Below are 25,998 nucleotides of genomic sequence, written 5' to 3' on the forward strand. Positions count from 1 at the left end.
GGTATCTGATCACTACAGACAGCCTCTACATGACACAGATAGGGAAAGGAAAAAAAACCAAACAACCAAAACCAGACAACTCCACAAAACACTTATTTCCTGTTTTAGGGATATCACTTCTACTTCAGAGGATGAACATAGTGAATGAGATATTTATTTAGAGCTTACCAGAAAGTAAGCCAATTATTCAGAACAAATCCTCATGAATCAACAGAAGAGAAAGCCAGATGTGCTTATTCAGCCAGCATGGGAGGTACAGGCAAGTCCAGGTGCAGATGGGAGCCTACAGCACTGACTATATATAGTTACCATTTCCATTTTTGCTCCTCTTCTTTTTTCGGCTTCTTTTTTTTGTCCACTTCAGGGACTTTCTTATCTTTGCTCTTGACTTTCTTTGCTTTGAGGTCCTGCAAAATGAGTAAGCATCTGTTAGAACAAGCTACTGTATTTCCCCCTCCCCTGAAAAGATGTGTTAAAACTAAAAGACTCTCTCTTGGGGTATATAAGAGCTGAGTTCCTGTGGCTTCACCATATGAATGTGCTCTTAGATCATCCCATTAAGTCAAAGTCAGCTGATGGTCCTACTCAGGTTTTCAGCCAAATTCTTTTACTTTACACTAGGGACATGCTAAATGCACAAAGCCAGTTATCACCTAGTAAGGGGCAAGTCTGGGCCATGGGAACAGAACTGGTGTGTTACAGAACCTCTTCTCTGGCCTGCACTGGTGTGTCTGGTCTGCCAAATGCTACAGAGCACAACCACCACAGTCAGGTGGCTTCTGGGACTATCCTGGTGTATGCTCAGTGTAGAGACACTTACTCTGAAGGGAAGAATCAACCCTATTGCCTGGAGGTGCTGCAACACGTGTCTCACAAGGGTGTTTTTGCTAGATGTGTAGTTTGTCAGTCTCAAATTATGGCTAACCATTTCCAAGTCCTTCTCCAAAGAAATTTCCACCTAGGCTCCATCTAAATGCTTTAAGCTTCCTTCTAGCATCTAATCTCTTTTTCATCTCCCCTGCCTCTGAACCCTGCCACATCATCTGTGCAATTACCACATGTCGTGAACAAGGCTCCCCTGCCCCCTGCCAGCTCCTCAACAGGACTGTGAACTGCCTGGAACAGCCTGGAAGTTCATGTCCTGGAGGCATCTTCTCCACCCATTGTTTTCAGGGTAGGAAAGAAAGCTTCCCTGACCTTTTATACATTATAGTTCAAGTACTTTCATATCTGCACCATGAGTGGGGATCTGCCACACACAGCTGTGTTCCAGACAAAATCAGATTTCCCCCTGCTCTGCATAATCCCACACTAAATAGCCTGGCTTTTCTTGATCATAGAAATAAACTTGTCTGTCACATTACCTCTTCTTCCTCTTGTTTCCTTTTCTTTACTTTCTTGATGTCTTCTGTTTTGATTTTCTTGGGTTTGTAGTCAGCACTAAGAACAAAAAGACTTGCTGATGAAATCCATCCATTTTCCAGTATCAATAAAGAGAAGTCATAGATGTACAAAGTTTGTGTGCACAAGCTTGCAGCACAGCTGGCATTTTTAGTTTCTAAAACATATAATTTATACCCTGCTCTCTCAGAAGACTCAATAATCCCAATCCAGCACAACAGTCTGCAAAAAACCTACAAGATGTTATTATCAATACCTCTCCACAAGTTTCACTGCTGAAGCAAACATCTTCCTCAATGAGGAATCGATTCAAAAGCATTAGTAGCCAGGCAATAATTCTATGGATGGAATAAATGGGTAAAACCTTATTGGCATGTTCTATCCCAACTCTCTTTTTCCAGTCATCAGTCTGGGATCCCACCCACAAGGCTCACTTTTTGCACCCCCCACCAGTTCAAACAATAGTGAAATTGAGTGCTGGCAAATTACATAAACAGAACTTCATTTCCAATGAGGTTGGAAAATACCTCTGAGATCATCCAGTCCAACCTATGACTCAACACCACCTTGTCAACCAGACCAGGACACCGAGTGCCACTTCCAGTCTTCCCTTAAACACCTTCAGGGACAGTGACTCCACCACCCCCCTGGGCAGCCCATTTCACTGTCTGATCATCCTTTCTGTGAAGAAATTCCTCCCAATGTCCAACTCAAACCTCCCCTGGAATAGCTTAAGACCATGTCCTCTCGTCCTATCCCTTGTTCCCTGGGAGCAGAGTCTGACCCCCACCTGGCTGCACCCTCCTGCTGGGGAGTTCTGGAGAGTGATATGGTCACCCCTGAGCTTTCTCTTCTCCAGGCTGAGCCCCTCCAGCTGCTCCAGACACTTCAAAAGCTCCACTGCCTTCTTTTGGACTTGCTCCCCAGTTGATGCCCTTCCTGAACTGAGGGGCCCAGAACTTGAGGTGCCCTTCACCAGTGTCCAGTAAAGGGGCAGAATCACCTCCCTGGTCCTGCTGGCCACACTATTTCTCATATGGTCAGGTGCCTTTGGCCTTCCTGGCCACCTGGGCTCGTGTTCAGCTGCTGCTGACCACCATTCCCAGGGCTTTTTCTGTTGGGCCTTTTCCAGCAACTCTGCTCCCAGCCTGGAGCACTTCAAGGGGTCATGGCTAAAGTGTCAGAACTAGCACTTGGGCTTTTTGAACATCATGCTGGTGGTCTCAGCCCATTGATCCAGCCTGTCCAGATCCTTCTGCAGGACTCTCCCACCCTCCAGAAGATCAACACTCCTACCCAACTTGGTGTTATCCACACATTTATTAATGGTAGACTTGATCCCGCCATCTAGATCATCAGTAAAGATATTAAACAAGACTGTTCCTGGGGAACACCACTAGTGATGGTACAACACCATCTTTTACAACTCTCTAAACTTGGATTGTCCAGCCAGTTCTTAACCCAGCCGAGAGTGCACTTGCCCAAGCTGTGGGGTCATGGCTGAAAAGGAGGAGACATGAGAATGCTGTGGGACACAGTGTCAAAAGGCTTTGCAGAATTCCAGGCAGACAACATCCACAGCCTGTCCCACATCCACCAGGCAGGTCACCTGGTCATAAAAGGGATTCAGGTTGGTCAGGCAGGACCTGCCTTTCCTAAACTGGCTGGGTCTGATCCCCTGGCTGTCCTGTGAGTGCCGTGTGATCGCACTCAGGGTGATCTGCTCCATAACCCTGTAGGGCACTGAGGCCAGGCTGACAGGCCTGGAGTTCCCTGGATACTCCTTCCAGCCCTTCCTGGGGATGGGTGTCACACTGGCACCTCAAGTCATCTGGGACCTCCTGGTGAGCCAGAACTGGATAAATGACGGAGACCAACCTACAGAGCTCTTCCACCAGATTCCCTCAGCACACCTGGATGGATCCCATCCAGTCCCATAAACCTGTGAACATCTAAGGGGCTCAGCAGGTCACTATCTCCTCCTGGATTGCAGGGGATCCATTCTGCTCTCCTTCTCTCTCTACCAGCTCAGAGATCCAGCTGCCCTCAGGATAACCAGTCCTACTGTTGAAGACTGATACAAAAAAGGCATTAAATACCTCAGTCTTCTCCTTGTCTTTGACAACATATTCCCTCCAGTATCCAATCGAGAATTAAGGTTTTCCTTGGCCCTCCTTTTATTATTAACTTATTTACGAAAACTAATTATCCTTTACAGAAGTGGCCAGATTAAGTTCTAACTGAGCTTTTGCTGCTCTAATTTTCTTTCTACATGACCTAAGAGATCCTTAAGCAGTTTGGAGTGGCCTACACTCTTTTTCTTTGAGTTCCTGTCAAAATTCCCTGCTCAGCCAGGCTGGTCTTCTTTCCCACTGGTTCATCTTCTGGCACATGGTGACAGGCTGCTCCTGTGCCTTCAAGATTTCTTTCTTAAAATATGTTCAGCCTTCCTTTGTTTTTTTTTAAGGGCTGTTTCCCAAAGGACACTCTGAATCAGTGTCCTGGAAGGCCAAAGTCTGCCTTTTGGAAGTCCAGGGTAGAGGACTTGTTGACACCCCTCCTTCACCAAGTATTGGAAACTCCATAATTTCCTGATTGTTATGCCCACAATGGCCTCAAAGCACTACATCTCCCACCTGCCCTTCTGTTTGTAAACAGCAGGTCCAGCAGGGTACTATCCCTGGAAGGCCACAGCAGTCCTTACCAGCTGAGACAGAAACTCCACACACTGCAGGAACCTCCCAGCCTGCCTCCTCTCTGCTGAGTTGAGTTTCCAGTAGGTATCTGGCACATTAAAGTCTCCCACAAGAACAAGGGCTGGCAGTGGTGAAACGTCAGCCAGCCACTCACAGCATATTTCATCCACCTCTTCATCCTGGTTGGGTGGTCTGGAACAGACTCCCAGCAGGATATCTGCCTTACCAGCCTCCCCCTTGATGCTCATCCATAGACACTCAACCTTACTGTCACTATTCTTGTGCTCTACACAGACAGAACACTCCCTAACGTACAGAAACACCCCAATCCTTAATCTTTCCACTGCAGACAAGAGAGGGGACGTCATACAACCCTAGCAGAAGGCACCAAGTGATTACACCAAAGAAAGATGTCCCACCCATGTCTCCTAGAAACTGAGACACAAGGATGGAGTGCCACCACAGTGAAACCCTTCCAACCCTTTAACTCCTGACTGCTAGTAAGGACAAACTACCTCAAGAGCTGGATGGGCACAGTGGCAGATCACAGCGAGATGGACCTGAGCTTGTATTTCAGTGGGTTCCTGCATCAGGCAAGCATCATGGGTGTTTCTCTTCGAGACAACAACCCTCAGCATAACTTATGACAAACTGAGACTCCAGGCAAACCACGCCGGGCAGTGCAGGCAACTCCCCCCCCGCCTCCAAACAGGCTGACAGTGCATTTTCTATCTCTTGTGCAGTCATTTCCCTGCCCAACAGAAACCACTGCAGTCACTTAGCTACGTTAATACCTCACATGCCCACACTTCTGCTTTACAGTCTTCATCAGCCTTTACCTGCCTTCTGGGGTTTTTCTATTTACTAGTTCTGCAACATTTCACAGCACCATCTGCAGAGGCAGGTAATGGCATTTTGCCTCGCACAGCACAAACACTCACCCTGCCCTGTTCAGAGAACTTGTAAGAGAATAAGGAGTCTGGTCTCAGACCTCCAGAACCCATCTCAAGAAGCCTGTGCTGATCACTTGAAATTCCACCTGCTCCCTCAATGTTCTCCTTTTAAAACAAAAGGCAAACATCCAAGTCACCAGCACCCACACTACTTACTCATCATCCTCTCGAGGTCTCTTCAGGGGTTTGGAGTCCTCTTTAGGAGATGCATAAAACCCATCATCATCTGGTTCATCTTTAATACGTGGTGGACTGCAAAAAGAAGCAAAGAAACACAGTTCTACTTTCAAAGAAGCAGCTTCTCGGAAAGCAGCAAGAGCTAAGTTCTAAAAAATAATCATCTGCAAAAGGGCATGTCTTCCACAGAACGTGCTGCCATCAGAAGACCCCAAAGACTTGAGATGTGTAATTTTCTGAATACCCACAGACAGTGTAAGGAGAGTCATTCGATGTCTACTCATTTGCCATTTCTCAAGCAACATCAAGCTCAATTTCAACAGCTCAAAGTTCATTTTGTTTCTCTGAGGTTTTGAGTAAAAACAACTGCAGCTTCCAACATTTTCAAATACACTTAAAAACTGAAATGTCTGTGTGGAGTCAAATGCAGGATGTTATTTAGTTTCAACTCAATATCCTTGTTGAGCCTGCTAAGAGAGAAAAAGATTATCAACTAAACAAAGATTTGAAAGCTATTCCCCGGAATATTTTGCCAACTAAATATTGAGGCATGTGAAAACCAGAAAAGGAAACAAAGATTTGGCAAAGTTAAACAGATCAGTCTCTTTTCACTGTCCAAATTGCAGGAAGCAAACAATCCTGTCCCTTTCAACAGACCACAAAGTTAGCCTCAATATTTTCAGCCATAACATCCCAAGACATTAGCAATAAGGAAAAAATAGAGTATGAGTGCAAGAGCGACTATTCTGTTAGACAAACTCATTATTTCTAGATTTCACAGAAGCATTTCACTGATGTTCATAAAGAAAATGATGTCTCAAAGAGTCCAAAATTACATTTTGAAGTACTTAGTACCATCTTGGGCTTCCTTATTCATGTCCCACCAACAATTTCTATATCAAATTGACTCAGTTTCCAAGCCAACGTGGGGATTTTGCAATCAGATGAAGTAGGAGTTAAAATAAGCAGCATTCAGCTTTGTAGAACACAGTCAGCAGGAGACATTAGGGAGTCTCATGCTAGCTGGCAGTGTGTCCATGAAGCAGAACAAGCAGTTTGCTCCTTCACAGCTCTAAAGCCACTGCAGTGCTGGAAGATGCAGCTCAGGGGAGATAAAAAACAAGCTGCTCTACGAAGCCATTTCTGTTGCATCGCCTGGAATTGACTAAGACACAAATCTGCAGCACAGAGACAGTTGCAAAACATCTATGGAAAAAAAAGGTAATTGTCCCACTTAATATATTCTCCCTTTCAGGCAGAAATGCAGAACTACTGTGTGTAAAGTCACTAGGAATTTTATCTATTTTAACACTGAAATATTGCACAATGTTTTGTAATGGAAGAAATAAAGCGTGAGTCTGTGAAAAGAAAGGAGCTGCACAACCAAGCTGAACCTTGACTTGCATTGTTTCCAAGACTGTAACGCTGCTCATCATACCAAGTCTTAAGGAAGAAAATAAAAACCATCTGAGTGAGGACATTTTTCTCTGCAGAATGTGGAAAAGAATATTTCAGCAGGGAAAAAAAAAAAAGATAATTGCTTTACTCTTAGCCAGCACTTGGCCCTGCAGAAGGCACAAAAGCAATGGCTCCTCCAAGGTTTTCTCAAACATGAAAAAATGTGGACCTAAGGAGGATTCAGCTATCTTGATATGAGAACATCAAACATCCCTGATGAGATTAGCACATCATGCAATTCTGCTGGAGAGCAGAGGCTAGAGAGAGAGTTATGGACTGCCTGCTCCACCATGGAACACCCGAGTGTCACTGCTTCCACTCCCAGAGCATTCCCCACAGGGCCTGGAGGTGGCGCCTCTGCCCTGCGCCAAGCCCGACTCCTTCCTCTGCATTCTTAAATAAGAGCAGGGAAACGAAACAGATGGAAGAACTCGCGTCAAAAGGGCACATTCAAAACAAATAAAGAATACCTAAAAGGCATGGGCCAGGCAGGTGCCTTCTCTCAGCCTCTCTGTATCCACAGAACATGGTGAGACTGGAAAGATTTTGTTTGTTTTGATTTTTAAGTGGACTCATAAACTGAAGAATTCATGAACTAAGTGCTGTTCTTGACTAAGAGATATGGATGCATTCATCCATCACACCACACACCTTCAGTAAGTCAGTGGACTGGATTTAGCACCCTAAAATAACCAATGGCTGGATTGTAAACAAGTCACAAGAGATCTTGGTTGACTATTAAGAAAAAAGTACTCTTCTATCAATTGCTCACTTCAGGTTTTTAATAAGACTACTTAGCAATGACTGGTACAACACTCAAGTCCAGGAGGTGCTATTAAAAGCAGGAATTTAGTACTAGAGTAGGACATCTGTGTATTTCCTGAAGGTACTTCTGATTTTACACGTCACTCCTCTGCAAAGGCTTCAGGCTGCAGTCACAATACAGGAGAGACACACAGACGCAATCTAGACTGGCTTTGCTGGGTCCTGTCTCCATCAAACCATCTGCAGGCTTCTATTTTACAACAGAGGTTCTTTCAAATCCAGCTACCAGTGCTCCTATAGCTCAATCTGTCCTCAGCAGCATCCAGCTCCTGAAAACTCAGACAAACCCAGCATGTGCAGGCGGACACCAGGTATTCCACAGGTCCCATCTGCAGTTACTGGGTAAGCAGATCTACCCATTCTCACAACTGAGAAGAATTCAGTATCTTCTGAAGAGCTTAGGAGTGCTCCAATTTTTTCTCAAGACCAAGTGAGAGGACTCAAACACTGAACACCTAGTAAAGGTCAAACTGCAGCTTTTTCCACATCATGGACCTGATTTCTTACCTGGAGAAGCCATTTTCCTTTTCCTTCTTTATTTTTATATCACCAGAAGATGACTTCATCTGAAAAACATAAAAAGTAGGAGCTGATTAGCATTTTCCAACATATAACACAGAGTATTTAACTTGCAGAAGGAACTGTGACTATTTCCGTCCCCTGTAGTCCTTAGTGACCTACATGACTGAAAGGCAACGTTTTCTGCAAGTTTTAGTCAATTCAGTATTTTTCAGCCCTCGAATTTCCTCAGCAAATTGGAATTAAGTATATAGCTTGTTGTTGCATGGACTGAATGTGACATGACTGATTTTTCCCCCTTGTCTCTGAAGCCAAGCTTGTCAAAGTGAAATGTAATGGGAGAAAATGTGGAGCCAGTGGACACAGCTCCATAGTGGAACTGTTTCTATTCACAAACCTGCAGATAAAGCCCTTATGAGTTCATATCTAGTACTCCACAAAGTGTCTGGGTTAGCATTGGGATAATTCTCTCCAGGTTGATAAAAACTAGAAGTACAAGCTACATCTAACCCACTGAGTTTGTACTAGTCAGCATCATAAGCCAGACCCATCCTCTTGTCTCTCCCACAGGAGACACCCACCTTCTCTTCCTTTCTCTTCTCCTTGTCTTTATCTTTGTGTTTGTCTTTGTGTTTCTCTGAGCTGCCATCTTTGTGTTTGGTTTTCTCCTTGTCTTTGTGTTTCTTTTCCGAGGAATCTTTGTGCTCACTGCAAGACAAGAGAGTGTGTTTGCAGAGGAGAACACAAGGAGATTTGACTAATACAATTTCCAGTGGTAAAGAGTCACAGGCTTTGATGATTACAAACCCTAAAAAATAAGGGATCACCTTAACAGGAAGATCCACCACAGTCTCCTGTCAGGCCTGACCCATTCTCCTTGGGAGGAAGAACAGGAGGGATACCACAAAATCTCAGTTGGCAAGCCTCCACTTCAGGAAACCCATCAGCCTTGGATTGCTGAGGAAATCCTCAGTTGCTACACTTAAAGCTCAACACTTTAGGATGAATTCCCACTGTCTCTGCTTTTCCTAGTCCACATAAAAGGTCACTGGAACAGAGCCGCCAGCCCCGTCAATGCCCGTGTCAGCTTTTGCTCAGACAACAGTTTGTCATTGTAGCAGCTCTCATCTCTGGAACTTAAAGAGAAAACCGCTGATCTCTATTATTCCCAAACAGATGGGAAAACTAGAGCAAACAGGATATGTGATGTCCTTGTGTTTATGCAAAGTCAAACAGAAAAGGCAGGAATAATGCTGCAGTCCTCAGCTGGAGCTGTTGATGCCACCACAGCCGGCCCAGCTCTGCTGAAACAGCCCCATTCTGTGAGGCAAGAACCCAACAAAGGTGTTTCCAAGTGAGAGTCTGGTCTGTAACTGCTCTGGTGTTATGAATAGCAGTATTGAGAGTTTAAATACCTAGAATCTTTAGTCAGCACACAGGAAAAAATGCATACAAGGAGAAGAAAATCAACCTTTATTACTCTTTTTCTATCCACTTCTGATTTCTGAGACATTAGGAAAAATTTGTATCACATTTTCAAGTTTTTCTTATCAACTAGAAAGACACATGGCTGTTTTCAAATGAAAATGAGGTTTTTCATGGAATGACAAACCTTGAAGCCAAAAGTGAGGCAATACTCTCAGGAGACTCAGAATAGAAACATCAAGAACTGGCCACAAGGATTAGCAGCAGTGGTGTGGAAGCCAAGCAACAAGCCTGCAATTCTACAGGCCTTCAGTACACACTTATAAGGTTGTGTAGACTCCCTGAGGTCACCCAGGGCTTTAGCAAGTCAAAGGCATGGTGTAAATCAGCATGGATAGGCACCAACCAAGCTGCTTTCCTCATGCTGGCTGTTCACACTCTCCCTTCTCAGCACTTGATTCCCATCACTGCTGTTCTCTGGAACACACTGTGCTTCTCCTTAGGATTACAAAATGCACTACAAAGCCTTACTAGAAAAAGGCGCTTTCCTTATTTCAGTTATTTCAACACTCAGGTGCAAGCCCAAAGCAATCTGGGTGAACACAGCCCTGAAAAACAAGCTGGGAATGCTGGGCAAGAGCATGATTTTTAAAAACTACAGATTCCTTGAGACTTCTATCTATCACAGAAACAGACTGCAAAAAGGTTGATGGCTACAGAGAGCAAGCAGCACATTAACCAGTTCCCACAGTCTGTGTGTGATTAGGAGTAAGGCAATCTCAGTCACAAACACACCAACCCACACCCAGCTTACAACTGCAGAGTGGACAGATGCATGTGAACCTGCCAAAGGCCTAAATAATTCAAACCCAGAGTAGCTTGAATAATAACACTCCAATAAATATACATTGAATAAATTGAATAAACACACACCAGCCATCCAAGCTCAAGCAGCTAAAGCATGAAAATCCATCTCCAAAGGAAATCAGTATATTCACATACTGTGTGACAATAAGACCAGCAGCAAGAGAAACCAGTTTCATTTTAACTCTCTAGCAGCCCCTTCACACAAAGCAGTGAAGGCCCATCTGAACATCAAAAGACAACAGGCACTCTAGGAATGCTTGTAGTTAGACACACAGCACCACATGTTGCCTGTGAGCAGACTCAACAACTGCAGACTATTCTTACCCTGCAGATCATGTTATGTACAGTGTGCTCAGGACATGAGAGTACAGACACGGAACATCCTGACACTGGATCCTGGAAATCCACAACATGCCTCCTGCTGCTGCTGCTCAGATCTCTCATCCCAGGTTCTCTATCCTATTTACTCATCAGTAATCCAAGCTCAAGACACCTACTTAATTTTCCTTTGCTCCAATCAGATTCATTGACTGTCTGAAAGCAAAAAACCCCACCCATTACTAATAGTTTTTAAACTCAGGAAGGTCTAGAAATTCTGATTTGATATCTTGCACTGAGTGGCATCTGTATGCCAGGTAGCCCATTTGCCAAAGACTTAAGACTGACAATTTAAAAGGTATCTCAACCTTCATATATTTAAACCAATACTCCTAACAACAACATTCACTATCAATAATCAATATTCAACCTTCCTCTATCAATCCAAGTTGTGGATGCCCCATCCCTGTATTGAAGGCCAGGTTGGACAGGCCTTGGACAACCTGGTCTGGTGGAAGGTGTCTCTGCCCATGGCAGGGCATGGAATGAGATGAGCCTTAAGATCCCTTTCAACACAAACCATTCTGTGATCCTACAATTCTTACATACAAAAAAATCATAACAAACACACACAAGACTCAGATCCATCTTGTTCTTTCCAAGACTTGTGTTTATTTTCTGTCTCTTTCTTGTTCTTATTTGATATTTAAATCCTACCTGAAATAATATGTTTTAGTCGGACATTAATTTGTATTGTTGAAGTGTGATACACACTGCAACCACTGGAGTTAGTGCTCTGAGGTAAAGTTCATGGCAGTGGCTGTTGCTCGGGAGTTTAGAATACCAATAACCCCCTGCCCCCCCAAAAATGAGAAACATTTTGGTTTTCCAAAGCATGATACTCAATCTCACTAAGAGCCAAAAGTACATGACTGGAAGAGCCCTGGGATGTACACAAAGCATGATTAAAAGCAAACTAAAGGATGACAATCTGTATCTGCAAAAGCTAAGATTGAAACAGAAACAAAATCCCCTTGGCGTAGAGATGCAGAGACAATGTTTGTGAGTGTTGAATGCCTACAGACCACAGCAGGAATAAAAAAAAAAAAAAGTGCTAAAACCTCTAAAACCTTAGGCTTGTTTAAGTAGAAGCTCAAATGACATCCCTCTTGACAGAGAGTAAGTGGCCAGCATTGAAAAGCTGTCATGTAATCTAATCTAAATTTTTCAGCGTAGTTCCTCAGATTTTTCAGCATTGGAGCCAGAATCAATAAGTTTGGCTTCCTGACTCAGTCTTAGTTGTTGGTGTTGATTTCATTTTTTTATCATAAGACTATCCTTCCCCTTTGCTCTGCAATGAGCAGTAAATTTTTCACCCCAGCAATGTGGGTTCAGATAACCTAAGGAAACTCTGTCTCCAGTTTCACTCTGCAGCTTCATTTTCCAAAGATCAGCACTGGTGGCTTGGCCCCGAGGTCCTGCTTGCTGCTGCTCCTGGTGACTGGAAGGAGTTCCCTAGATAAAAATCTGATACTGTGTACTTTTCACTCCAATATTTAAAGAGAGCATAAATTTCTTTCCCCTGTTTGTAAGTAGCCTGCTTGCCAGCCCTGTGTGTCTCCAGACACTGGAGCACAGCTCCTCAACAGCTCAGCACAACACTTTTGACAGGTACATCAAGGAAGGCTTGTGCCCCTCTTCTCTTGGAGGGATGGAAATCTCCATCTCCCAGAAAAGCTCCCTTGGAAATGAGCAGATGACAAAGACCTCGAGCAACAATCCTTAGCAGAGGAACTTCTTTTTTCTCCCAAAGCAAAGCAAGTTGCTCGCATATTAACTGCAGTCAAGCTGAGCTGCTTTGGTCTTTCATTTGGCTCAGATACACATGTGAGCCGACAGGGAACACAATTTAACCACCACACTAATCTCAAAAGAAAAGAGAAGGCAACAGGATGCCATCCTTACCCTGAAGATGGAGTTTCAGCCCTCTATCAGAAAGCTATTTCAGACAATCCCAAAGCTATTATTAGGAAGGACTGGGAACAATTTAAAGATCAGAAGTCTATCTTCCTGGTCAATTCAAAAGTGGAATAAAAAAAATCACTTTTCTTTAAAGAAACTGAGCAAAATGGTCTCAAGATCACATGCACACTGCTAATTTTATCTGGAATCATTGTTCAGAGCTCTGTGAATCCTTTGTTACCTTTCCTGCACATACCTCTCTGCCAACAAGCCAGCTTGGAATCATGGAAGTAGGACAGCAAAACCCCTGTAAGACAGAGGGAAGCTCCAGGCGAAGCTAGTCTGAAAACAGGACAACTGGATCATAACAACTGCTCATACCCAGCCCTGCTGACAAAGTCAGCTATTCCTCCTCACCCAGACCACTGCAGTTGCACCACTGCAACAGAACTCAGAGGTATGCCTCTAGAAGGTGTTTAATGCTGACAAACCTGCACTGTTAAGTGTTTTTTTAGGGTCCTGCACTGTTAAGTGTTTTTTTAAGGCAACCAAGTGCAGTGGGAGATCACATTAACACAGGCAGAACAAGGGATTACATCATCTACAGGTGTATCATTGTACTACTGGCTTAGTTCAGACAAAGGCCAGGTGAGTACACACATCTGAAGCACTCCATCCTTTATGCCAGCTTGCTTACTGCCTTCCATTTACAGTTTTAGTTAAACAAGGACATCCAAAGCTGTGGGGAGCTCAGGCTGAAGCACATGAAGCAGAAAATGCATCAGAAGAAGCCATTTCCCTTGTAAGCACAGATATATTTCCCAATGAGGATGCCTGCAGGAGAGAGGAGAGGGAGAGGAAGGGAGCCCAGGCACCTGGCAGCAGCTGCTCAGGCCCAGATCACATGGGGAAGTCACAAGTGGAAAGTGTTTCCAAAGAACAGCAGATGTGCAGATCACAGCTTCCTCCTTCAAACTGCAACAGCTTCGCAGTAATTTAACACTGCATTCTTCAGGTGCCATTTATGTACGTTAATAATCCCTTCCCAGGCCCTTTCCATTCCAGCTTCAAAACCACAAGCTGGGAAGGATGCTTTATCTAAAGTGTCTCTTATTTCCTCTCTCTGCTGTAATTAGCTCGTGGCAGGGAATCTGCTACTAGCGAGTGCCAGAGCCTGTTGCCATCGGAGCCGTGCCTACTCGGGAGCTGCTGCAGCACAACCGAAGCGTAAAATAACAGGGAGTTGTGATTTCAGTGCAGCCTCAAAACACGGTGGGGACAGGGCACAGGTGCCACAGCCCGTGTCCCCTTTGACGCAATACAGTATTAATGGAAAGCTGTGAGCACATCCAGGCTAATGCACACCAAGGGAGAGCTGCCTGTGCAGGGAGCACTTCCAAAGCAGCGGCACCCCAGGGAAGGGCAGGTTTTCAGCTGGCTTGCAGGATATTATGCTGTTAGAGGGTTATCATATGGAATGACAGGGAATAAACACGTGAGTCCCAAAGGTTTTGCTGGGTTTCTGGAATTGCAATAAAACAACCTGAAACCATTCTTCCCAGTGGTGAAAGGAGTCTTTTCACAGATAACAGATCAAGCCTTCAGCAAGAGGAACAAGATAAAAAGCTGGCCTAATCAACAGCTGATAAAAATTTTAGGAGTAAGAACAATATTCACACATTGAAATGAGGATCATGCTTAGCACATGCTTTCTACGGATATGTGAGAATTAAAAAGACTACTGAATAAAAAGCAAAAATTTTCACTACTGGAAAGCAGTGTCACGTTAGGAAACTGCTCAAGGTGAACTGTGCACTAAAATGGGGTAGAAAAACAAACCCATCCATGCTAGCGAACAGCAGGTGTGAAGTCTTTTTTTTTAATTGCCTATACCCCTAATTGGGCATGCCTGCCTCCTCCTGTCCCCAACACACACCATTCCATGCAGATCAGGATCACACAATAAACCAGAGGAGGTGTGCAAGAAATCTGAACTGAAACTGATCTCCATCCATGGCTAGCAAATGCCCAGAATCTGTGTTTTTCCCAGCAAAACCATAAAATTACGCCAGCAAAGATGAGGTCTGTGAATCCCTTCTGTGCTCCACGGCTGGGTTCATCCCAAGCTGTGATCACAAGAGATTTAGTAAATGGAGGAAATATGCAATGTGACAGAAGATTTTCTTCCTGCGGCTGCGGTGCCTGTCAGGCTGATGGCTCAGCTCAGCGCTGCAGAGCAGCCTCTGCTCCCATCCCCTGTCACTGCCAGCCCTGCCCTCCTCAGGCTCCTGGCAGCCCACTCTCCCTGCAGAGAGCCCAGGACACCTGGCACACACACACCTGGTACTGCCAACACTTCCAACCCGCTCCCTAACAAGGCTTGGCTTCAAAGGACCTGTTATTCCATTATTTTATGTGGTCTATTTGTCTGAAACACTCAACTCCCACAGATCAGAAACCTTTTGCCACATGGGGTTTGTTTCATTTTATTTTTATAACCACTGACATTTATATTTAATGGATGTGTATTAGATTTTTGTTTGGAGACCAGGAAGTACAGGGCTGAGAAAATGAGCAAAAAACCACACCTTGTTGGATAGTGATGTGGATTTATTCCTTGATACAGACTGCTCTGAAGTGGGGTTTGCATTTTCTTTCCTTGAGGGGTGACAGGGAGGTCTGAAGCACACAAATGTTCTCTGCCAGTTTACTACAGCTGTAAATGAGTGGTTAAGACACCGAAGTGTCATCTTGTGAGTGGGAGAGGAGGAAAGCAAGAACCAAAATTAAGAAGTTCTACATACCACTCCACACACTTCTGTCATATGAAATCAAAATTGCCTATTTTAGGTATTTCGGAGACTTATCTTGGCAGTTTAGATCCTTCAAAGTCTGGATACAGGAAACATTTATTCTCCTGCATTGGAGGTGTTCTGTCTTCTTGATGCAGGTTTTATTTTAAAAGCCTTTTTAAAGTACAGGACAGGAAATGAAACTGTCAAACTATTACAGACAGACACAAAAACGATCTGCTTCAAACACAACCACACACTGCTCTTAACTGTGCTTCTCAGAATGCAATCAGGGGCTCTTCACACACACAGATAAAATGTCACAGAGGTACTGATCCAAGTCTCCCAGAAAACAATGGCTTCGATTTCTGCTAAAGCACCATTCAACCTCTTTTGAGAACTACCCAAGATACAGCACAGCTTTTGCAGTAACACAGCAGCTTTTCTGAAACACAGAATGGATTTTGTGAAGATTTTCATGCAATTTGATAAATCTAAGATAAACTTATCCAAAGGATTAATATACAGCCTTTTATCAAGTGCTTTAAAAATTCTTCATTCAAAAACCATTGAAACCCCTCCCACCCTGTTCTTGTTCCCTGGAGAATTTTTTTCTTTAATTTCTACCTGATTCATGGCTATTTTTCACTTGTTTCTCATTGTCAAAGGAGAAACTTCAGTACAAATCAGCAGGCTTTTTTCCTTCAAACAATGGGCACCTAAAATCTGAATCTCACAGCAACCTGCATTTATGGAATTGCATGGGTGACAGCTGAATCAAAGCCTTTAGGGAATAAATGTTTAAATTTCAATTATTTCTATGAAGTTTTGTTACAAGTCTGCTGTTTTTACACAGCAAGCAACCCTGGGTATGACAGAGCATGAATGGGATAGTGAACATTCTGGAGCACTCCTAAATAAGTGATCCCAAGAGGATTACAGGCATGTCCATGTATGTTAACTTCCCAGAGAACCACTTTCAAGACCAAATCTCCAGATTCTGAATCTCTCAGATTCACTATAATACATTCATTTTTAAGGTGGCAGCTTTGAAAGGCAGAGTGTGCACTCAGTCTAGGAATGTGAAGCCCTCCCTTGTGAAAGAACCCGAGGGGCAAAGCATTATTGTGTAATCTCTCCCCAAAAATGCCTTGAACTAACTCCCTGCACATGCAAGTCCTTAGTGATGCCACCCACAGAGGGGGGACTTTGTTTTGGGACCCCAGCATGCAGCAGATACTCTGCTCACAGGACACACAGCATTTATCAGAGACATGAAAACAACTGGGAGCATTAGGCACAGTGCCTAGAAAACATGATGCCTTTCCCAGAGGGATTTCAAGACAACAAGGTAGGGAGGAAGGAAGCATTCAAGATAAGGCATGATTACATATCACCTCCTGAGCTACACCTCGCAAAACATCACGGCCATCCTGTCTTCTTTCCACTGCTTTGGTATTTATTGTTTGCAAAGTCAGCTTCAAGTTATGAGCCATAATTAGTTCTTCCAGTTAAAAACATGCTGACCATTTTCAACTCCTACACAAATGGATTCGAAGCATTAATGAATTTGAGAATTTAAAGACAGTGCTTACATTGCTCCTTACAAAAGAATACGCTCTGCTAAGATTTCAGGAGAATGGCTTTTGAAGTGAAGCAATGAGGATTTGGAAATGTGAGGCAGTCAGTTTTGGGGTGCATGATGATCAGGAAAATGAAAACTAGAAATCAAGGCAATATAGATGTGTGAACAAAGGCAATGAACATGCCCAAAGCACTTCACCCTTGTGAGAGCCAGCAAATGCAAGTTATTTGGCCTAGGGTTTTTTTCCCCATCAAAGACACATTATGGAACAGTAGGCTTGTGTAACTTCTCATAAGATCACAGAAAATTCACATCAAGACAAACCCACTGCTCTGCACAGACTCCCTCCTTTTCGTGCTTCTTTTTAATAGAAATCATTGTTAACACAAACATTTTGTTACTTTTTAGACAGTGCTATTGCATGGCAATTACTTAATACACTTGTGCTTGCCCACAGCACAAACACTATCTGTCATTCACCAAGTGTCATACCAGAAACTTTCCCTGCAGGAACTAGTTTTTGCAAGTTTTGGTGGCAATTTAGGCTCCACAACACTTGTGTGTCAGGAGTTACAACAAGGAAAATTCCCCTGGGTAACATCCTAGCTGTGGTGTACTTGCCCCATTCTCCACCATACCAAATCACCACACAGACCTCCACATGCAGCTTCCTGCAGCTCACAGCCCAGGCCAGGGAGAAACTGGACTAAAGAATTCAGCAGCTTAAGAGCTACAGGTCATCACATCAATGTGGGTGACCCGGCAAGTGACTGACATCAAACACCTTCCCCATCCAGTGGCAGTGTAGAGTATAAATCACACTGGACAAAACAGCACACAATCCTTTGGGATCCATCTAACCCAGCAGTTCCCCAGTGCTGCCTCACACAGCTGAGATATTCACCCACTACGGTGACAGGCCAAGGACACCACCATGGTTCTGGGGGACCAGCTTTACAGGCACTTCTAATTATGAGAAGGCTTAGCAGCCACGTGAGGGTCTCACTGTGCTAAAGCAGTGGGGGTTTATACCAGCATGAAGAGAACTACACATTTCTGACAAACAACTGGAACCACACACAAAAGATTACGAACAAAACCCATCAATCTGCATGAAGGTGGGGCTGAGCTAGCTTTCTACACCTTTAACACTAAGCTACAGTAATGGTTATACATTAGTATCAGCTCACATTTGCAAGATGCACAGCTTCAGCCACCCACATGGAAATGCAGGCAACGACAAAAATCAGGCTTAAAGCACCTACACTTATAAAAACCACACTCAAAATGTAACAATTCCATACTCATTTATTATCAGAGTAATTCTTGTAAGACTGTACATTCAATGGTGTTTTAGCCTACAAAGACTTCATCCACTTTTTCCTCACCTATTACTGTGCTTGGACTTTTCCCGGTCTTTTTCCTTGTCCTTCTTGTGCTCTTTGTGCCGGTGTTCTCGGTCTTTGTGTTTATCTTTGTGTTTGTGAGAATCTGTAAGCAGAGAGGCAAAACAAAAGAAATTAATTTGGGGGAAATCTCCACACCTCCCTCGGGAACCTCTGCATTTTCCCCCACCGCGTTCTAGTATTTCTGTGATTCAAATTTTGTAACAAAAGTCTTGGTTTCAGAGGTCCTAAATGGATTCATTGTTCCTGCAGCACAAGTTAATTCATCTTGGCAACAGCTGCATTTACATGGTCTTCAGTTCAACGACCTTTAAATGCTTTATAGACCCTGAAGAAATGCAACCCTTCCATTAACTAGGTACCTATTGATACAGCAAGTTCAACCTTATTTGGCAGATGGGCAGCCTGACTTCCTATGCCCCCAAGCATTCATGCTGAATACACAGAAAGGATACAGGAACAAAGCATAAAGCTGAGGCATCAGGCCTGTTGAATCCCAAAATTTAATACTTTTACTTCCACAAGTATTTAATTTTGACAAAGCATCCTTCCCTTCTCCCTGCTCTGAAATAAAACCATTTTATTCTTATCTCCAACAGTACATAACATGAAAGGCAGAAAACAAGGAAAATGGGGACTAATGGCAGAAAAGGAAAAGAAAGGGTGAAAAGGAGGATTCCTCCTGCTTCTCTACTGCAGGACATATTTACCTCCCTCCGACAAGAGCCCCACCAAGAAAATCCAACCTGACAGCTGTAATGAGCTGTGCTGGCGGTCACCCACCTACACAGGTCAGGGCTGGTCCCAATTATGTGACAGGTCAGAAATGGGAGTTGGCACTCAAGTGGATCTATGGGAACACAGTAATTTTATTGCTATCAGCTTCTACTCTGAGTGACACTTCCCATCCTCAGTGACAACTGTGCTCTACAATGAAGTCCTTTAAAGCACCAAGGAAATGAATTCAGCAGAGAAAAAGAGCAACACAGTTGAATTGTAAATAAATGCATTTACAAGCAGTTTTTTTACAAGGATATTAAAAAGGAGCTGAGACTGAACTAGCACCTCAAAATGCCATTTACAGTCAAGGTCAGTGCGATGGGAGGAATATATGCAATACCCAAAGACTCCCCCCAGGTTTTGTTTTGAACATGCTACTCAAAGTAACCAAAATTAAGCAGGCTCTTCAGGAAACCTAAAAGCTGTGCTGACTTTGGCAATTGTTTTTCACATCAGTGCTAGAATTTCCACCAGAGATCTTGGATGTAAGGTATTAATGCTTAATTAACTGTAAAGATGCTAGCATGCCTCTAAAAGGGCTCCTATCCCTGCAGTAAGAATAGGAAACTGCCACAAAAAGATTTTGTGACTTTCACAGTCACATGGGAAATGTACTGCAGAGCCAGGAATAAGCCTCATCCTCCTGACTCCAACTATTTCACCACAAATTCATTTCTCTCCTTAACTGACTCCAGCTCTTAAAACCTCAAAACATTCAAATGGATTTAGAAGAAACATACCCACAGAACATGATTTTAACCTATTGCTTTCTATAACTTCAGGGTTTGCTTTTAGACACCTGCAGAAAGACAAACACAGCAATACTGACATTCAAGCCTTCAAGTTGCCTTCTGCATCTTTCCTCCACCCCCCTGAACTCAGCAATGTGTCCTAGTGCTTTGGTGCACACATTGAAATCACAGGGCTTAAGTCTGTCATATTTTGATATACAGGCACGTGGCAGGTTATGTGGAACATTTGGTGTTACAGCACAAAGCACCCAAGAGTTTTCGAGTACCTAAAGAGCAAAATCTCTTTCGCAGCAGGCAGAGTCTGCAGGCATCTCTAGCAAACTGTGTGGGGACCAGACACCCACACACTCTGAACTGCAGAGAAGCAATTTCTCTGAGCCCTTCTTCCCACCAGGACAACACACATTTCACTGGCAAAAATGTTTTCGCAGTGCGTTTCACACTTGTGATTCTTCAGTTCAGCCAGGAGCTGGAAGCTCTGGCTGTTTGCAAACTGCCTGGGGTTTATTCCACAGAGGGTTTACTCACTGATTCCCACAGCCCTGGCTGCAGCAAACAGCAGCTATTTACACTTGATGAATAGGTAAATTGCGAGAGAAACCAGTGTGATGCTGTACACAGAGCTATGTACAGTCACTGTATAGCACACACACAATCAATTTTTCCTACCAACCAATCAATGGAAAACGTGTGTGACTGTGCTCAGTGCCATTCTCTTTAGAGCTAAGAGCCACACGATGACTTATCACCAAGAAAAGCAGAAAACACAGCAGTTTACCTTGATCACTAGATTTCCTTGAAGATGACTCGTGCTTTACAGCTGAAATTAATATTTACTCTTGGGAAGCAGCTCCAGGAATATACCTTAGAACTGCTGGAGCTGGGTATCTGTTTCCTCAGCCCTTGGCTCTGCTTACAATGATTTGGTATTTTCAGACAATTAAAGCCTGGTACTGCAGGAAGGAAGGAAAAAAGCTTGACCAGTTAAACTAGCTCTGCTTGCTAGGATTTGTTGCCAGACAGCTTTCCTTTGCTGTCTACCAAAGCACTGCTAACAGGAAGGTCTTCCACAGAGCTATTCTGGCTCAAAGGCCACAGTGGCTGGGGAACAATGGTCCTGTGCATGGCCTCAAATCAAAAGTGAAAATATGTCAAGGCAGAGCTACCCGATATCTCTCACTATGAACAATGCTTTAAACATAGTACTTCATGGAGGTTTACCTCCCAGGCATATCACCCAAGGATTAAATTATTCTGGAATATTTGCCTAGAATTCAAACTCCATGGTGTTGCTTTCTGACACAATGCCATGAGGTAGGTTAAGAACCAAGACTTCAAAAGAGTTTATTAAATAGCCTTGAACTGACAGATGTATGTCCTGAAAAGGCATTAAAGCTCTTGGTATTTCTTTTTTTGTTGAGGGTGGAGCTGGATGAAGTTCAGGAGACTGGGTCATTAAAAAGCACAGGATTCTTTTCTTTGGCATTCTACACAAAAATGCTTTGTTCCAGAGTGCCTTTATCTATGAGTCCATGCCAATGGTTCATGAAAACAAGTTTAAGCCATTTCACTCCCATTTGTGTACCCACTTGCCAGGAACCAGTGCAGCATCACCTCCAACTGAACCACACAGGCAACAGATGACTGGGCTGGGAACGGGGCCACCTCACTCCAAGCCTCATCAGCACACAGGCAATCAGCGGGAAGTGTTCCTGTCTGTAATGCATCTTCCTCGATATATTTAGCATATTGATTCCTAGAAGAATCTTCCAGCCTCCAGTAACTCTCTCCCAGCTTGCAGCTGATTAGTAGTTGACTAAGTCCAGCCTCACATCAGCTACAGAAAGAGCTCTGACATTATCACACATTCAGATTTGTTTCCTGCCTTTTATGTCTTTCAGTATGTCTGTTCCCTCTAACACTAAACAAGGAGATAAATACTATTCCTTCTCCAAGACCATTAGCAAAATCTATCATCTACTGTTAGAAAAGTATAAACCCCCAAAAGCTTATGTGACATTTAAATATTTCTGAAAATGTAAAGTCCCTCTTCAGCACAAGGTTACAGCGGGGACAGGGTTATGCTCACTGGGCAAGGATCCATTACCCCTGAGGCTTTCCCTTCAGTATCCTCTAACCCAAACAGAGCTTTTGGCATCTCTTCTGTTCTAGAAAGCTTGATGTCTCTGGCACTGGATCTCTGTCTGTTAATGCTGAGCCTGGTGTGTCTCCAAAAGATTACCGCAGTCCCTGTACTATTCCTGCCATCCCCCTGTACCTCCAACAAATCACGAGCAGCTCTGCATTTTTGTAGGGTTGATTCATCTTTTAACTCTGTTAGATTACAAGGACACTGATTTAAGGATGGGAAATTCTAAGCACTTTTGGTCTGTGGCTCTGTGTTGTTCCCTGCTCCGCCTTCGCTCCAGCGCTGAGTCCCCGGGGAAAGGCTGAGTCATAACCCTATTTGCAATACTTGTATACATGTCTGCCTGGAACAGGGAAGTTTTACTCTTTATCCAGGAGCAGAGCTCTAAAAGGTCAGGCATCTCCGACTGCAGCATGGCAAGAACAGGGATGAAGGGGAGGAAAGGCTCTTCCAGCAGGCAGTTGTCACCTGGAGAGGAAGAGTCCCAACAGATGGCAGAGGTGAGCAGAACCCTTTCACAACAAGGACAACCCTTGCCTTAATTAGTCTGGTGACAAAACAATTATGTGGGACTGTGATGTTTTAATTTATGAGCCAAATTCATTTGCCTCAAAACCACTTCTCAACACCTGTCTCTGCACACCTTCCAAAATACTACTCACCTGTCAGAATCAAGGGAAGTTGAGCAACTTCCTACATTAGTATTTCAGTTTTGACAGCAACTTTTCTAATAAAATACTGAAATCAGAGAGGGGTGTAAGCTCTTGTATGCCAAATCAGTACAGCTGTCAAGAGAGTAGTGTTGGCACATGATACAAGATGCTACAGATGCCATTTTATCCCAACACCCACTTTCATTTCTCTTCTATCATTTTGCACTAGAATTTTTTTTTAAGAACTGAGGAAAAAAGGTGTGAGCACAATCTGGTTCCTTATAATTTTTCCCCAATTAAGTGAGGTAGGCAGCAAATTAACACCTGGTAACCTCAATTTCTGGTCAACAGTAGCTTTTCCAGATAAATATTAGCCTTTCAGATTTGCTGTCTTTCTGTTCACCTTCTTCTATGTTTTTGTGGGCTCAATTTGAATAGCTTATTAACCTGCTTACAGAGAGGTTTCTTTGTTCTTTAAAATGTCTTACTAGATTCTGCAGACAAGGACTTTTTGTATTTTCCATCTGGTTCCAGAAACATCCCAATTTCTTCTCCTCGTCCTAGAAATACTTCTAATGCTGACTGTGCTTGAGTTTAATCTGTTTGAAGCATCATCTCAATACTTCCCTACACTGATGTCCAGAAAGGTAATTTAAGCTTTCTGGTCTCTTGGGATTGCAATCTGTGCCCAAAATCTGAGGACATAGCATGAAAAATCCATCTTGTTCGCAACATTTTGAACTTCTTGTTATTCCTGTAACACTTCAGATGAGTGGCTGAAATTTCTGGCCTGAGTTAAATCCAGTGCCTCAGTGTTACGTTGTGCGTTACAAGAGAAGCAAAGGAGCTCTCAAGGCTTTCAGGATCACTGGTGTGTGTGAGTACAGGGCTCTCCCTGGCCCTCAACTTGAAGCAGGAGCAAGAAACCCTCTGCTATTGGCAGAGATGAAACCAGCAGGGTCTTTTCAGCCTCACTGGAAAGGAGAAGAAAGACTTAAAGACTTCTCCAGTTCCACTGCTAAATTATGCAGCTGAAAGAGAGGTAACTCTAACACTGGATTAGGTTCAAAAGCTGGTCAAGTTCGAAAACTTCCTGTCCCTGGAGAAATGGTCAGTCCCTTCTCAGTTGAAACACCAGCTTCACGTAAGGCCAGGTACTCCACAGCAGCCTCTTTAGTAGTTAAGCTGAAGTCTTCTCACTGGCTGTGATGCAATAATAAGTAAAGCTTACAGTCTCTTTATTACTGCCTAAATGAAAGAATTTAAATGCTTTTTTCCCTCCCCTGTAGGCTCTCCTCTCCTTCTAAGCATTCATCCTAAAATGAAGTTAATCAGAAGAAGGCTTCTTACTTTCAAGGTTTTCTTTCCATTTATTTTGTCAAATCGTATTACTTTCAGAGTTTTAATTTCTTACATTTTGTATATAAAGACTACTATTAAAATTACCACAGTTTAGTTGATGAAATGATGGCAGGAAGGGTTATGAGTGTTCAAACATGTCAATGTAGTCCAAGGTGTCTAAAATATTATTCATGTTCCTGGCAAAGAACAAATACTTTTGCCCTTGGCATCTGACCAGAACGGTCTAGTGTTGCACTAACTTTTACAATACACAGATACCAGCCAAGAGGAGGAGTGTAACATTCAGTCATTATCCAAGATCTTTAACACAGATAGTGACGAGGTTATAGTACATTACCTAAACAGGCAATGTAATCCCACGTGTAAAGGTCACTCTGTGAGGTGCTGGTCAATTTATAAATCTTGCCTGAGAGAGCAAACATGGTGCAGAGTTAAAAAATCCTATTTGCAGGCCCTGTGTGGCTCAGAAAAAACCATCATATGGCATGGTCTGAGGCACAGGGATCCTCACTCTTAAACAGGTTTTAACTCTGGACAAGCCATCTGACTTTACATGTTCTGATTTAAAAATTTTAAACCCACGTACAATAATCCCACATGAGTAATCTGGAAGAGGTTCAAACTTTTCTAAAATATTTGTATTGCAATTAGAGGAAGTCACGTTATGGTCATGGTGTTCTAGCAATTGATTAAACAGCATTTCTGGAATTTATTTAAATGGATTGACATTGCTGTAGCCCAGGAAAGAGAGAAGAGAAGCTCCTGGGCAGAAAACAGAACTGCATCTAGGTATGGGAGACAACACCTCTCCCAGTAAAGCAAGGCAAAGAAAACCAAAGCGTACATATGAAAGGTACAGAAACTGGAAAACCTCTCTACACAGCTACACGTGTCAGGAGCAGAAAAACATATCCAGAAGGCATTGTTCAGAGAGATGATGGTATTGTGGATGATACACTAGAGTAGAAAACTGTAATCTAAAATAAACTTCCCAAGTGAAACTGGATATGTCACTTACTGGCCCTATTTACACAACTGCAGAATCCACATAAAACATTTACCCTGAGAAAGTATTGCAGGTCTGTTTGCTGTGCTGGTTTATTTCTGCAATAACTCACTGCAAAACATTTGGAATACTGAAATGAGAGTGCCTGAAACAGTGAAACCACCACTTGAGTCTCCCATAACCTAAGCCTGAAATTCAATAGCAGAAGTGGGATCTGGGTTTTCAGTCAAAAAAAGGAAAGAACTTACAATGATAATGAAGCAAGACTGTCTGGCTTCTGCTTCCTCATTTCATAATGCCATACTTAATGGCAAAGATACCCATTCCAAAAGCAACTTGACACAAAACCTTTTACCAGTGTTTATAAAGATACCTCCACAATCTACATTGCTACAGAACTCTAAATCCTTAAAACCCTTCTTGAAGTTGAATTTCACTGAAATAAGTTACTGTGCTGTCAGAAGCTTATTTCACTTCAGGTGCCTCACTGGGTCAGGTGTAGGAGTTCAGGGATGTTAACACTTCAACACTTGACTGTTTCCCTCCATAAACCAGATAAAATCTGAGTTTTATAGTTTGCTGCAAAACAACTAAACTAACTGTGACTAAGCACAAATGGAATACAAAATGCAGGTCTTTACTATGAAGTTTAGATCTGCAGTCATTCATTTTCCAATCTTACAAGAAATAGAAGAAAAAAGTTGTGAAAACTCAAAAAGGGAGCCTGGAGAAGTACAGCAGAACAACTCAACAGTTTTTTCTTTCTAGGACAGGAACTTTATTACTAAATGTACAACTCTGCCAGAGAGCATTCTTACTTTTTCTAAGGGCTCAAATGAAGGAATATAGCACAACTGAATAGATTTGAGTCTATCCATTTCCCAGACTATATTTACTCTGAGACAAAACCTG

At 43.1% G+C, this 25,998-nt stretch overlaps 1 protein-coding gene across 1 annotated transcript in view; it reads right to left on the bottom strand.

Moving 5' to 3' along the window:
• TOP1 (DNA topoisomerase I) overlaps positions 1 to 25,998 on the bottom strand; it is a 67,269-nt gene that overhangs the window by 19,770 nt on the left and 21,501 nt on the right. The window contains exons 3-8 of the mRNA XM_083873095.1: positions 18,367 to 18,469; positions 8,611 to 8,737; positions 8,018 to 8,076; positions 5,207 to 5,302; positions 1,365 to 1,440; positions 310 to 407 (exon numbers count right to left, since the gene is read on the bottom strand). Coding sequence (XP_083729221.1) covers positions 310 to 407; positions 1,365 to 1,440; positions 5,207 to 5,302; positions 8,018 to 8,076; positions 8,611 to 8,737; positions 18,367 to 18,469 — 559 coding nt within the window. The remainder of the gene's footprint in view (positions 1 to 309; positions 408 to 1,364; positions 1,441 to 5,206; positions 5,303 to 8,017; positions 8,077 to 8,610; positions 8,738 to 18,366; positions 18,470 to 25,998) is intronic.

This window comes from Zosterops lateralis (assembly GCF_965231275.1).
Source record: "Zosterops lateralis genome assembly, chromosome: 16".
Lineage (NCBI taxonomy): Eukaryota > Metazoa > Chordata > Aves > Passeriformes > Zosteropidae > Zosterops > Zosterops lateralis.